The 12,897-nt window shown below is 48.4% G+C and overlaps 1 protein-coding gene across 1 annotated transcript; it reads left to right on the forward strand.

The window, feature by feature from the left end:
- Positions 1 to 4,593: 4,593 nt before the first annotated feature.
- PTMA (prothymosin alpha) lies at positions 4,594 to 12,201 on the forward strand. Its single transcript, XM_069974456.1, has 5 exons — positions 4,594 to 4,803; positions 9,427 to 9,501; positions 9,813 to 9,903; positions 10,485 to 10,558; positions 11,180 to 12,201. Exons 1-5 carry the CDS (start codon positions 4,759 to 4,761, stop codon positions 11,228 to 11,230), a joined length of 336 nt encoding a protein of 111 aa, XP_069830557.1. The 5' UTR covers positions 4,594 to 4,758; the 3' UTR covers positions 11,231 to 12,201.
- The last annotated feature ends 696 nt before the right edge of the window (positions 12,202 to 12,897 follow it).

Here is a 12,897-nt window from a genome sequence, read left to right on the forward strand (position 1 = left end):
CAATAACGATCGTAACTAACAACCATCGTTCTGTGTAATATGGTGAACGATTCCAGGTCAATAATAAACAATCTCGTTTGTGATCGTTTATTGTTAGTCGATAATCGTAAAAAGATTGCTCCTTGTAATAGGACCCTAAAATTTGCTTCGTAGGTAACTGGAAACTGGCGGCATTGGATATAAGCATATCTATGCTGTCAGTTTTCCTTTTAAAAGAAAAACAGCGCAAGAACACCATTTTCATGCTTCTTTGGTTTTTCAGTCGTTTGTTTTTCTATGACTTCCTTCCCATTTCTCTTTTGAATTACATGATTTCAAATGTGAAAAAAGCGACAGAAAATGCAACACATGGCTACACATGCATTGTTTAAAAAGGGAACTATCAGCACGTTAGAAGAATCTAACCTTTTTATATGTTTCTACTGCACTGGAGACACCAAGGTGGAAGGTATGTGTCTTACCTTCCTCCTCAGCGCACTGCCCGCCCCCATGGTGCCACTTTGCTCGCGGCCGACCGACCCTTTCTATTGATAATAAATGGAGCAGGCGGGATTGGCTCTATTGGGGCTTGCAGTGCTCCTTATGCTGCATTTACATGGAACGATTATCGTTCGAATTTTCGCTAAAACGATCGCATTTGAGCGAAAATCGTTCCGTGTAAACACAGCAAACGATCAAGTGACTAGCAAAAAATTGTTCATTTTGATCTTTCAAATGTTCTCAAATCGTCGTTCGCTAAAAATTTGCAGATAGCTTAGTGTAAACAGTCTTTCAAAGATTCACCTTATGTAAAAGATGGGCTTAAGCGATCTTAAAAACGATCGCAATAACGATTTTTCTTACGAATTTTCTACCGATTTATTCGTCTAAAAAAACAAATCGTTGCATCAAAATCGTTAAATCGATTTTATCACTTCGTGTAAATGCAGCATAACAGTCTCACCAGACGGTGGAGCACATGACTGCTTGTTTACTAGACCTAATAAAGTTCCTGATAATCAGACAGTAAGGGCTGCATGGACATTGTTAGCGATGTCCATGCAGCCCTTGCTCAAACACATGATACCTTACCCCTCCCTGATCTTCTCTGCTGTGCTCCACAGCTTACCAGTCCCGGCGGCAGCAGCAGCAGCGTCTGAGCGGCCTGTCAGCTGACAGGCCACTCAGCCAATCACAGGATGAGACCGCCACAGCTTGTGATTGGCTGAGCAGCCTGTCAGCTGACAGGATGCTCAGACGCTGCTGCCGCCGGGAAGCTGTGGAGCACAGAAGAGAAGACCGGGAGCAGCGTGAGGTATAGTATCACGTGTTTGAGCAATTATTAGCCACACATCGCTATTGCACATAGAGAGGCTCAGTCGGTGCCCAATAATTTTAGGGCCACATTTACACCAACAATCAGCCAATGATCGTTGTCTCTATTAATGGTGCGTTTACACCATCACATTTGAGCGATAAATCGGCTCGTGTAAACACAGCAAACGATCAAGTGCCAAACGATTAATCGTTCATCATGATCTTTCAACAAGTTCTCAAATCATCGTTGGTCGTTCGCTGAAAATTCGCAGTTTGCTTCGAGTAAACAGTCTTTCACCGATTTACCCTGTGTGTGAGTTGGGCTTAAGCGATCTTAAAACGATCGCAATAACGAATTTTCCAAACAATATATCGTTCCGTCTAAACACTGATTGTTACAAAAAACTTCAAATTGTTAATCGTTCGATTGGGCGAATTATCACTCCGTGTAAATGCAGCATATGGCCGTGTAATAGTGCCCTAAGATTCTAGGCATACCCTCCTGCTCTGCATCTCCTGTGCAATAGGGACACATCAGCAGGTTAGATTTGTCTAACCTGCTGATAGCTCCCCTTTACCCAATAAAGGAAAAATGTAACAAACTGCTTGAGGGTACAAACACACACAGCAGATACGCAGCAGATTTGATACTGTGTTCAGTTATTTACATCTAATCTGCTGCGTATCTGCTGCGTATCGCAGCAGTAAATACGCAGCGTATATGCCGTGTGTGTTTGTACCCTGAGGGTACAAACACACACAGCGTATACGCAGCAGATTTGATGCTGTTGTTTAGATCTAATCTGCTGCGTATCGCAGCAGTAAATACGCAGCGTATATGCTATGTGAGTTTGTACCCTAGAGTTGTCCTTTAGGGTACGTTCACACTTACCGGATCCGCAGCGTATTTTCTGCTGCGGATCCGCAGCAGATTTCATTTAAATAACTGAACACAGCATCAAATCTGCACCATCAAATCTCCTGCGGATCCTGTAGGTGTGAACGCACCCTAAGGGGTTATTCAGGCTTAGCCGAAAGATGTCCACTTTCCTCCGTAAACTGGACCATTCTGGTTCCCAAATTACTTAATAAAAAAAAAAAAACGCAACCCGTGAACACAGCCTGAAGCAGACATCTATGTAACCTGTGACAGATACCAAGCGTTTCTCTGGGACCCGGTTCTGTCATAAGATATATGCTTCCCTCATGTAATAAGGCTGGATTTGCTCCAGGTGCTTATAAGACTGAGGAACACAACGTTATAGGGCTACAAGAGCAGGCTAATAACCATGGCGGCGCGATATTTCCCTCAGCTGTCCACCCTGACTAGAAGTAATCCGGCAGGTAGACAAATCCTCTCCCTGACCTAATACTTTCCTACTACTCTCCTGACTCACATTAGCTGAACTCCAGGCTCCTCGTCCCGCGCTCCGGGTTTTACGCCTGCCGCACAACAGACATGACATATGATAGGCATTGCTTCTGACCAATCAACGGCCGCAAAGCGTCAGTTTTGTGTTCGTTCTAGTACTCCAACCAATCACGCTCCGTCTAGGTGTGGTTAGCCGCAAGCGCCACTAGAGCTACCAATCACTGCCCAGAACGTTGCTGACGTCACGATTTGTGACTTATCCCAAGCGCCATGTTGTATGTGGCACAAACGTCGCTGTTTTTACCTCATATTCGTCGACGTTTTTGACTAACGGAAGGCATTTGGAGCCAGTTTCTCCGCGGCTTTCGTGTTGCCCGGATGTTTTTAACGCATTGTGGGTAAAAAGTCCTACTTCTAGTGTTAAGTTTGCGGCTTATTTGAAGAAATATGTGACTCTGCTTGCCGAGGCGCCATATTGAGTGTGGCGATTGCGTTTTAATTTTTTTTTTATCTACAAAACGGGTTTCTCTGGTTATTTTAAAGTTTATAATTTTATGGACATTGTTCGCTCTCTCACGGTATGGCGTTACCGGGCAGTGAAGCGTGTGTAAAAACCCTACAAGTAAAGACGTATTTTGCGCTATTTTGGCGGGACGCGGGAAGGGCGGGGCTATTTACCTCACAGGTCGGAGAATAATAATAGCTGTACACCTTCTCAGCGGTATACAGCGCGGGAACGTGAGCGCCACAATACGAGACGCTGCTTTTCCTCATGAATACAATTTTGCGCGGTTAACCCTTTCTAAGCCTTAAATGGCATGAGATCGTAAGAATCAATTAAATAATGAGGCCGTCTATCGTACCGTCATTATCGGGATGGGGGGTGTTCCCGCTCAAAGCCGATCGCAATTGCACAATGACTGGGGCAGAGGATACATAGAATCACATTGGTTACAGGGACTCCGAATCCCGGGTCTCTCGACCCCCTCCCGCCTCACATTGGACCGATTATAAAGCGTCGACCATCGGCTAAACCCGTCTGTGAGATGGTGAGGAGCCCGAGGGGCGCCCTAGCGGCGGAGCGCGGTACTGCAGCATCGCCGGCAGTGAAGGGGTGGGCGGGAGGCGCGGAGGGCGGTGAGCTCCGGACAGATGACAGTTTGAGGGGGAGGGTTAATGTCGAATGGAAAATTTCCACTCGTTCTGCCCTTCACCTGAAGAGTTAAAAGAAAGAAAGAAAAAAAAAAAATTCCCTCGCAAAAAGCGAGCCTCGTGCGGCAAGGTCGGGGGATGGAATACGTGACAGAAAACGCACCGATTGCGGCGGTAACGCAATTGGTGTGGGGTACAATCGCATTGTGTGACTGGATCGTACGTAATAAAAGGATAAAGGATCAGATCGGTTACCGTCCATTGTGTGAGGACGTATAATTAGAATAAAATCTCCTCATAACGCCCGCCTTTCATTCACACTAGGACAATACGCGGCCGGTGTGCGCAGAGGGCAAGTAAATGCCCTGGGGGCAGGTTTCACAATGTAAGGGGCTGCTCTTCTCCCGGGCGCTCTGCTTTTTGTGTGAGTGTGTAATTTTGCACACGCCACTATCCCGCTCCCCCCTCCTCCCTCTAAAAGAAGGAAAAAAAAAATATAATGTTCATTTGCATTGGATTGCCAAAGCAAAGAGCTGCTAATGCTGAGCTACTGCGCATGCCCGGTGGAGAGGGAAGGGGGCGCGGCGGTCATTGTCGGTACTGCAGTTTGGAAAGGGAAGGCAAACAAGCCACCCTCCCCCATTGTTTGAGCTCAGACCAATCAGCGGCCGGATCTGGCTCAACCCCCCCTTCCCTGGGGCCGTTGGCCAATGAGGCGGCGAGGAGCCGGCGCGTGGCCCCTCCCACTAATCTATATTAAAGTCCCTGGCGCCGCGTGAGTCCTTCACTGGCAGTCACTATAAAAAATAAAAAAAAGCCATCTTTGCATTGTTCCCGCACCAGCGTCCCCGCTCCGCCGAGTCCCCGGGATCTACCTGCACTTTTCTTTTTTTTATTTTCTCCATCTCTAGACTAGATTATATTTTATCCCATTCACCATGTCAGACACAGCAGTTGACGCCAGTGTAGAGAAGACAACCAAGGTAAGTGGCGGGGGGGAGGCTTTGTGTGTGACGGGGTGTCCGCCGGTGCTGCTGGCCCCATTGTTGCCTCTCACAGCCGGGTGCTGCACCTGCCGGTGGTGGTGTACGGGGCCGGGGGCTGGCACCGTGCTGGGGGGAGAGTGATGGGCACCGTGCTGGGGGGAGAGTGATCGGTAACCTAGTGGGCACCGTGCTGTAGGATAGTGATCGGTAGCCTGATGGGCACTGTGCTATGGGGAAGAGTGATCGGCAGCCTGATGGGCACCGTGCTGGGGGGAGAGTGATGGGCACCGTGCTGGGGAGTGATCGGCAGCCTGATGGGCACTGTGCTGGGGAGTGATCGGCAGCCTGATGGGCACTGTGCTGGGGGGTGATCGGCAGCCTGATGGGCACTGTGCTGGGGGGTGATCGGCAGCCTGATGGGCACTGTGCTGGGGGGTGATCGGCAGCCTGATGGGCACTGTGCTGGGGGGTGATCGGCAGCCTGATGGGCACTGTGCTGGGGGGTGATCGGCAGCCTGATGGGCACTGTGCTGGGGGGTGATCGGCAGCCTGATGGGCACTGTGCTGTAGGATAGTGATCGGTAGCTTGATGGGCACTGTGCTGGGGGGTGATCGGAGGGCTGCTGGAGCATCCTGCTATGGGGGAGAGTGATGGGCACCGTGCTGTAGGACTGAGTGATCGGTAACCTAGTGGGCACTGTGCTATGGGGAAGAGTGATCGGTAGCCTGATGGGCACTGAGTGATAGGTAACCTAGTGGGCATCGTGCTATAGGGCATACTGATCGGTAACCTAGTGGGCACCGTGCTATAGGGCATAGTGATCGGTAACCTGATGGGCACTGTGCTGTAGGACCTGGCGGGTACCATGCCCTAGGGTAGAATGATCAGGGGTCATCGTGTTGTGGGACATTGTCACTGGTAGCCTGGTGGGCACCCGCTGTGGGTCAGGGTGATCGATGGGCACCGTGCTGTGGGCTGATCGGTAGTCTGGTGGGCACCCTGCTGTGGGCTGATCGGTAGTCTGGTGGGCACCCTGCTGTGGGCTGATCGGTAGTCTGGTGGGCACCGTGCTGTGGGCTGATCGGTAGTCTGGTGGGCACCGTGCTGTGGGCTGATCGGTAGCCTGGTGGGCACCGTGCTGTGGGCTGATCGGTAGTCTGGTGGGCACCGTGCTGTGGGCTGATCGGTAGCCTGGTGGGCACCGTGCTGTGGGCTGATCGGTAGCCTGGTGGGCACCGTGCTGTGGGCTGATCGGTAGTCTGGTGGGCACCGTGCTGTGGGCTGATCGGTAGCCCGTTAATCATTCCCCGGGAGGTGTCAGACAGATAAGTGTCCCGGTGCTCGGGGTTATCAGTGAGGAGGCGGCAGGTCGGTGCTGGGTACCAGATGTCTCCCCTCCCGTCTGTATCTATCCCGGATTCTTCTCCCCGGGCGGAGGAGACCGATCACTTATGGTGGGGAAAGTTTGGCGCGTGTGCTCGGTGCTGTGCTCGGTGCTGGGGCTGCTGAGGAGCGTCGTGTTCCCGGCCGGTGCCCACGCACAGGAGGGTGGGAGGTCTGCCATCCCCCGCCATCTATCCTACCTGTATACAGTATATACCCGGATGCATCGAGGGGGGGGGGGCAGCATCGTGTATACATAATCCCCGCGCCTGTCACCCTGCCGATCAGAGGGCTCTGCCAGCTGTACCCCCGGCCACCCCCCGACCACCTCCAGCCAGCAGATTGCGGGCGCCCCCGTGTGATTTCCGCATCCCGCACAATGAGAAGCCGCTGCGGTTTCCCCGCGGTTGCCTTTGTTGCAGCGTATCAGGGGTTAATGAGGTCCCAGCTGCGCGGATGAGTTATAGGGGGGAGGGAGGTGCTGCTGCTGCTGCCACTTGTTTGTGTTGTATACAGTTCTCCACCACGTCCACCGGCTCAGTCCCGGGGGAGACGCTGAGTCTGAAGGGACCGCGGGGAGGGGGGACAGATGGTAACCGGATTAGAGGCAGAGCCGTTAATTAGAGGGGGGGAGGGGTAATTAGCGGCTCCGCTCCCGCCGCGCGCTCTACCTGACACCACACACGGCATAAACCGCAGCGCCGTCTCCTAACCGCGCTGTGTGAACGGCCACCGCGCTCTATGTTACACTGATTACCATGTTACCTCGTTTATTCTCTACATCATTGTCCCCCCCCCAGCCCGTGCGTCACTCGCCACAACTTGCTGTGAACAGCCTACTGGGAGTTGTAGTTTCTCCGCCTCCTCTCCCCGGGCGTGTCTGCATGAGGGAGTGAGGGCGAAGCCAGCGCCAGCGATCTACAAATCCCGGCAGCCTATGCGCTGGCCGGGGGCGGGGCCTGGAAGGCAGCAGCCAATCAGAGGCTCCGGAAGGCTGGATAAGGAGGTGGGCGGGGACAGGAGCCCGGAGCTGGCCAATGGCAGCGGAGAGATAGAGGCTCCAAATTTGAAATGGGATTTAAAGCGTGGAGTGTGAGGAACACAAAGCCTACCTGGTGGGAGGGACAGTGCGGCACCTGTGCGGACTCTTATTCTGTAACCATGGCTCAGGGCTCCCAGTGCAGACTCTTATTCTGTAACCATGGCTCAGGGCCCCCACTGCATACTCTTATTCTGTAACCATGGCTCAGGGCTCCCAGTGCAGACTCTTATTCTGTAACCAGGGCTCCCAGTGCAGACTCTTATTCTGTAACCAGGGCTCCCAGTGCAGACTCTTATTCTGTAACCATGGCTCAGGGCTCCCACTGCAGACTCTTATTCTGTAACCATGGCTCAGGGCTCCCACTGCAGACTCTTATTCTGTAACCATGGCTCAGGGCCCCCAGTGCAGACTCTTATTCTGTAACCATTCCTCAGGGCTCCCACTGCAGACTCTTATTCTGTAACCATGCCTCAGGGCTCCCACTGCAGACTCTTATTCTGTAACCATGCCTCAGGGCTCCCACTGCAGACTCTTATTCTGTAACCATGGCTCAGGGCTCCCAGTGCAGACTCTTATTCTGTAACCATGGCTCAGGGCTCCCACTGCAGACTTTTATTCTGTAACCATGGCTCAGGGCTCCCACTGCAGACTCTTATTCTGTAACCATGGCTCAGGGCCCCCAGTGCAGACTCTTATTCTGTAACCATGGCTCAGGGCTCCCACTGCAGACTCTTATTCTGTAACCATGCCTCAGGGCTCCCAGTGCAGACTCTTATTCTGTAACCATGCCTCAGGGCTCCCACTGCAGACTCTTATTCTGTAACCATGGCTCAGGGCTCCCAGTGCAGACTCTTATTCTGTAACCATGGCTCAGGGCTCCCACTGCAGACTCTTATTCTGTAACCATGCCTCAGGGCTCCCACTGCAGACTCTTATTCTGTAACCATGGCTCAGGGCTCCCAGTGCAGACTCTTATTCTGTAACCATGCCTCAGGGCTCCCACTGCAGACTCTTATTCTGTAACCATGGCTCAGGGCTCCCAGTGCAGACTCTTATTCTGTAACCATGCCTCAGGGCTCCCAGTGCAGACTCTTATTCTGTAACCATGCCTCAGGGCTCCCACTGCAGACTCTTATTCTGTTACCATGGCTCAGGGCTCCCAGTGCAGACTCTTATTCTGTAACCATGGCTCAGGGCTCCCACTGCAGACTCTTATTCTGTAACCATGGCTCAGGGCTCCCACTGCAGACTCTTATTCTGTAACCATGCCTCAGGGCTCCCAGTGCAGACTCTTATTCTGTAACCATGGCTCAGGGCTCCCACTGCAGACTCTTATTCTGTAACCATGGCTCAGGGCTCCCAGTGCTGCCTCTATAACCAGTCAGTGATGTGGAGCGTTAGCCTAAAGTGATGCATTCTCACCGTTTCCTTCCCTAGCCTTTTTGTAGTAAGGCCGGTGACCCCCTCATCCTCTTTGCACCCCTGTACTTCTCAGATCAGCTTCAAGAAAGTAACTTTACCACCAGTGGGTGTTTACATAGGACTAATAAGATTTTGAGCCGTTTTTATATTTGAAGATATATAGATTATTATTTATTTTTTTCGCATTGTGCCTTATTATTTTTCTGTTATAATCTTAAAGTGACTGTACCACCAGGCCCAGGCTGAAGCACTGGAGGCGGCCGACCCACCCTTAGTGGGAGGAAACCCCCGCCCCTCTATGATAGGGTTCCATTGATTTTAATGGAGTCACGTCATGGAGGGGCTGGGTTTCCTCCAACGGGGGGTGGGTCGGCCGCCTCCAGTGCTTCAGCCTGGGCCTGGTGGTACAGTCACTTTAAGTTACTGTGGTTTCCTTCTTTTAGCCATGTAGTATGATATTGTACATCTCCTTCTTACCTATATAACGTGTGTAGTGGTAGCAAAACCTCTAGCTCCTGTATTTTAGTTTTCCCCTCATTGAATGGATCAGCGCCCCCCATGATGCCCTTTTAGAGCGAGAGGTCTCAGTTTCTGATGTTTCCTGTTACTGAGGTGTCTGAACTATCTTTTAGGTTGCTCTATTTGAGGCATAGAGAGTATTTGCTATGAAACATTTGGGGTCCAGTAGCCCGGTGTCCCTGTTGGTGCTTCAGCATGCTAAATATTTGTGCCAAGTAGAAGCTGGGATACTAACAGTCTTATTTCTGTGCAGGACCTAAAGGCAAAAGAAAAGGAAGTAGTCGACGAAGCAGAAAACGGAAAGGACAAGCCAGCCAATGGAAATGCAGTAAGTGTTCATCCATGCCGTGTCCTTACCTTGTTCTTTTAATCCTCTGTAGTTGTAGTTCACACTTCCACCTCTAGTGGGCTCTGAAGCAGAATCCACACAAATAGCTGTACATGATTTTCTCCAGTTACTTTAAAGCTGAGTGTGTTTAATATGGTGATAACCACTAAAATAAAGCATTTATAGACCCCGACAAGACTTCTTCTGTTGTATTTACATGCAATGGCCTCCCAGACTTACACTACATAGAATGTTGGTGAAACCCTTTTCTTCTTTATTTGAATTATTAATCACTTCACACCTTATTTTAGGAGAATGAAGAGAACGGAGATGATGGAGGAGACAACGATGGAGATGAAGAGGAAGAGGTTGATGAAGAAGACGAAGAGGATGAAGTAGAAGGTACTGCTTAGTCATTTAAGGCCTTTTAAGATGAACAGCTTGTGAATTAGCATAGGGGAGTATGCTCAGTACTGGAGTAGAGGGGAGTATGCTCAGTACTGGAGTAGAGGGGAGTATGCTCAGTACTGGAGTAGAGGGGAGTATGCTCAGTACTGGAGTAGAGGGGAGTATGCTCAGTACTGGAGTAGAGGGGAGTATGCTCAGTTCTAAGGTAGAGCGCAGTATTGGGCATCTAGCAACCCTCAAGAAGGAGGTTTAGGGACCCTATTGATAGAATATTACGCAAAGTATTGCATGTATTGTGCTGATGCCTTGAAAACATCTGGAGAAAGATGGGAGTTATCAAACTTACATTTAGCCACCTAGTTTTACATTACCAATGTTGCCTTAACTTGTCATCTACCATGCAGTTAAGTATCCTGGGTTCCACCTGCCCTCTGTGTTAATATTGTAGTGCATTGGCAGGAGACTGTGGAATGTAGTAATGTGTAACTAAGATTACAATTTAAAAAGATGTATTTTGGTTTTAATGTTATAGAATTAACTGTGGTTATATATTAAAATGAGACTTTACTTGTTAGGAGATGATGATGAGGGCGATGAAGATGATGAAGCAGATGGACCCACTGGCAAAAGAGCAGCAGAAGATGACGATGTAAGTGACAAACAGATCTTGGGATATTATTTTGCTCAGTCTTACATTCAGTTCGGCTCCCATGTAATACCTGATAGCAATGAGCAGCTTCTATCCATGCTGCATCATACACTCCATGTCAGCAACCACCTTATGGTGCTTATAGGTACCCTTCTTTAAGGTACTGCTGTTTAAAAGAAAATATTCACATGTGCATCAACACTTTAGGGTTTCTGGAAAAGTGGCCATCACAGAGAGAGACTTGTTTTTTGGGATTTGGTGGCTCTTCTTCAGTACAGTATAATACAGACATGGCCGCCTGTGGCTTTGATATGCCCATTGCATTTTTAGAATCCAATTTTAGTATAAAGCATTATGACTCCGCCTGAAGTCCTTACAGGAAGTGTTTTCATGGGGAACATGTTAGAGAAGCTACAGACCTGTGATTTTGGTCAAATCTGCTTTTACATGCAGTACAAATACATTTCTAGGCTTTGTAGCTCTGTAAACCACAAAGTCTGCTACAATACTTGGCCAATTAATAGTGTAGCGGCTTTTGAACTGCTTTATAGCTATTCCAGTATTCAATGTTCACATTTCACTTTCTTCATGCAGTAAAGTGTTTCTTTCCTTCCTGTCCAGGACGAAGATGACGTTGAAACAAAGAAGCAGAAAACAGATGAAGATGACTAGAGAGGGGCTATTCCCTGTCTCAAAATAAATTCTATATATAATCCTTCTCCACCGCCTCCCCACCCTTATCACGCTCAGAATATGGTCACGTCAAAGTGATGCATCCGTCCCACCCGTCACGCAGGCTCCCATGGCCCTTTTCTCCGTCCTCGCACATTTTTGCGTCTGATGCGCAATTCAATGTGCCCTTGGTGCATTATTTTTTTAAGCAGCCCCTGGTCCTCTTAAAGTTGAGTGGGCCAACCCTTTCACTGCCAGTTTGGGTTGCATTCACCTGCTGTCCTCTCCAGTCCCGAGAGGGGAGGGGTTGTGAGGTTCACAGCAGCAAAAAAAAAAAGTTTTTTTTTTTTTTTTCCTTTTTGAAATTCTGAAATGGGAAACTAAGAAACACCCTTGTATGGGGTTCCTATGTTTGTATTTTTTATTTACATTTTATATTTTTGTACATATTGGTATACAACAGTCCTTTTTTCTGTACCTGGAATCCGGCTGACAGGGTGTGGGGCTTTTAAATTACACTTGTAATTTTATTTTTTTTTTAATTGCACCTGTAGATTTCTGCCAATTTAAACCCTGATGTATTTTGTTCTTTTCTCTGGGCAGGGTGGCGGGCAGGGTGGAGTAAGACCAGGGCTGTTTCTTCTCCAAGGGGAGCAAATGGAGAAATCTTTACAAAAAAATGAAAAAAAAAAGTTGTTACAAAAAAAACCTAAATAAATAAGACAAAATTCCCATATAAGAAAAAAATATTCTGATCATTCCAGTAACTTTTTACTTTTTTTTTTTTTGAGCATATTTTTAGCTGTACTTTAGATGGGTTTGGATGAGTAAAATGGCCAAAGATATAATTTTTTTTTTTTTTTTTCGTTCTGTCTGAAGTTGCTGTTTACTTTCTTGGCCTGGCTGGATGTGTGCGGCAGTATTGTCAATAAAACTGCAATTTTAATTTGCAGGCTTTCTTTTTGTTCTAACAGTGTGGTGTTTGTGTCTTGTATTCCTTTAAGACTTCAGTTTATGAAATAATTAAATACTGGCTCAGAAAAAAAAAAACTTTCCCTGAAGAAGAGCAGCATTGGAAGTTTTTGGGTATATTCTCGTGTTCTTGCAATGCTGCTGTTCTAGGGTGGATTGAAAAGATTGTGAAAATATATTCACAGATATATAGTTATTATAGCAACAACCTCCAAAAAATATTGGATATGGTAAGTATGCAAAAGTCACATCACTACTTTGATTCTAGGAAAAGTTGCTGTTTGACAACCTCATGTCCAGTAGTTGAGTCGATGTTGAAAGTATGCTGCCACGTGCACCCACATTCACGAAAAGCGTACTTGTCATACGATGATCCAGCAGCAGAATGGATCGGAAGTTTGGGTATCCATGATAACAACCATGCCGGGTTGCTTCCATGCATGAGCCCTCTGTTGAATTAGAATGGGGCTTGTGCACAGTACTGACCGGGCTATGCAAGCTCCGTCTGCAGTAAAAGCTTTTCTCCCTATTTCTGTACATACAAAGAAAGCTGCCAGTGGAAGTCCTACGTCCCATGAATCCATTAGGCTTAAGCCTCAGTGCTAGCATTGTGCTGCCGTAATTTGAGTTTATCATTTCTGTATATTATAAAGAAGCAGCAATCCACTGGGATTGAACTGCCAGGTTTCCTCTCC

The sequence above is a fragment of the Dendropsophus ebraccatus genome, chromosome 6, assembly GCF_027789765.1.
Source record: "Dendropsophus ebraccatus isolate aDenEbr1 chromosome 6, aDenEbr1.pat, whole genome shotgun sequence".
Classification (NCBI taxonomy): domain Eukaryota; kingdom Metazoa; phylum Chordata; class Amphibia; order Anura; family Hylidae; genus Dendropsophus; species Dendropsophus ebraccatus.

Excerpts from the sequence above, each read along its gene's own strand:
- PTMA (XM_069974456.1), top strand. The coding sequence starts at position 4,759 with ATGTCAGACACAGCAGTTGACGCCAGTGTAGAGAAGACAACCAAG. Across the intron at positions 4,804-9,426 it reads GTGTAGAGAAGACAACCAAG|GACCTAAAGGCAAAAGAAAA; the intron begins GTAAGTGGCGGG and ends ATTTCTGTGCAG. Across the intron at positions 10,559-11,179 it reads GAGCAGCAGAAGATGACGAT|GACGAAGATGACGTTGAAAC; the intron begins GTAAGTGACAAA and ends CTTCCTGTCCAG.